Source organism: Chaetomium globosum, genomic scaffold, assembly GCF_000143365.1.
Source record: "Chaetomium globosum CBS 148.51 scaffold_6 genomic scaffold, whole genome shotgun sequence".
Lineage (NCBI taxonomy): Eukaryota > Fungi > Ascomycota > Sordariomycetes > Sordariales > Chaetomiaceae > Chaetomium > Chaetomium globosum.
In genome coordinates, this window is record NT_165981.1 from 2,563,943 (window position 1) to 2,565,618 (window position 1,676).

Sequence of the window (1,676 nt, forward strand, 5' to 3'; positions counted from 1 at the left end):
AGCTCCGGGTGTGCCGTTGCGTACATCCATGGGCAAGGTATCATTCACCGTGATGTGAAAGCCGTACAATGTGCTGCTCGACGCGAACGAGGCATGTGCATTTGACAGAACTTCGTATGTGCTTCACCTCCCCTCTGCAACCCTGGCGGCGACTAACGCATCATACGTAGAATGTTGCTTCAGATATTATCCAAGGCAAGGTTCTCACAAGCAAATCAGGGACGCTGGCGTACCTTGCGCCCGAGGTCTATGCAGGGCAGGGTTACGATGTCCGTGCAGACTGGTGGTCCCTGGGCGTGCTCTTCTACGAGTGCATCTACAACAAGGTAAGTGTGCTTGGCAACGGCGCTTGCTCCGGTCCTCCAACGCACGGCCGGCACTAACCCCATTGCTACAGAGGCCATTCGAGGGCAGCTCGGAATCATCCCTGAGCACCGTCATCCAAGCCGCCCGACCGAAGTTCCCCGTCACGAGCCCCCCGGTATCATTACCATGCATGTACGCCATAAAGGATGCCTTGGATGCCGACCCGAACAAACGCCTTGGCTCGACATGGGAAAGCTTCACCCAGCATGAGTTCTTCTCATGTATCGACTTTGTGGCTCTCGAGAGGAAGGAGATTGAGCCCGTGTTCGTACCGTCCTCGGAGAAGACTAACTTCGACGCGACATACGACCTGGAAGAGCTGTTGCTGGAGGAGGCGCCGTTGGAGGCTCGGGCACGGAGGCAGAAACCTCGCGAGAGGTTGAAGGACGACGCTACAGATAAAGAGATCCGCGAGGATGAGCTGTACCGCATGATCGACACCGACTTCCGGCCCTTTGACTACACAGTCGCAGCCTACAAGAAGTACGCCCCCTCTGAAACCTCCCTCTCTGTCACCTTCCAAATTCCGTACTGACCTCTACCCTCCCAGAATCACACAGCAGAAAGAAAGACTCTCCACCGGGCTAGAAATCTTCGCCGGCAGCAAGGCAAACCTGCAACCGCATGCCCTTACAACCAATGAAGCAACCCCCTCACCCACCTCCAACGGCGCAACAACATCACGCCCATCCAACGAAAACACCACCACTACTAGCAACAGCAGCAGCACCAAGCAGAAGCAGCAGCAACGCCGGGGCAACCCCCCGCCAGGGCGCTCGGCCCCTCTGGCTCCCTACCCGCAGTCGTATACACCCAACGCCGGCAGCGGCGGGCGCGCGGGGCGGGCCTTTGCGCCGGGCATGATGGTCGGCAGCCCGACGGGCGGCGTGCAGGTCACGCTGGACGGCGGCAGCAGCTGGAGCGACCTGGCGCGGCAGGACGCCACCCTGCCCGCCGACGCCAGCGGCGCCAACAACGAACCCGGCAAGGACGGCGCCCGGCGGCGGCTCCTCGGGCGCGAGCGGGAGCGGCGGCGGCGTCTTTGGCTTCCTGCGCGGGAAGAAGGGCAGGGGGAATAGCCCCAAGCCCATGAGCGCGGCGTGCTCGGGAAGGAGGCGCCCGTGTGTCCTGGGGTGAGTTATCTGATCGGATCTGATCGGATCTAATCGATCTTCATCCATCTATCTATCCATCCTGCCATTTACCTACCCACCTACCTCCCTACCTATTGTGTAGGGTGTTGGAAAAGAGAGGGTGGTGGGGATGGGGTCGTTTTCGTTTGTTAATCGGGTGGGTGGTTGGGTGTGTGA

At 60.0% G+C, this 1,676-nt stretch overlaps 1 protein-coding gene across 1 annotated transcript; it reads left to right on the forward strand.

The window, feature by feature from the left end:
- Nucleotides 1-68: 68 nt before the first annotated feature.
- On the forward strand, nt 69-1,445 carry CHGG_09145 (uncharacterized protein; the record flags this gene model as incomplete). Its single annotated transcript, XM_001227071.1, has 4 exons — nt 69-114; nt 184-326; nt 398-849; nt 917-1,445. The coding sequence occupies 4 exons, from the start codon at nt 69-71 to the stop codon at nt 1,443-1,445; spliced, it is 1,170 nt and encodes a 389-aa protein (XP_001227072.1).
- Between the last annotated feature and the right edge of the window lie 231 nt (nt 1,446-1,676).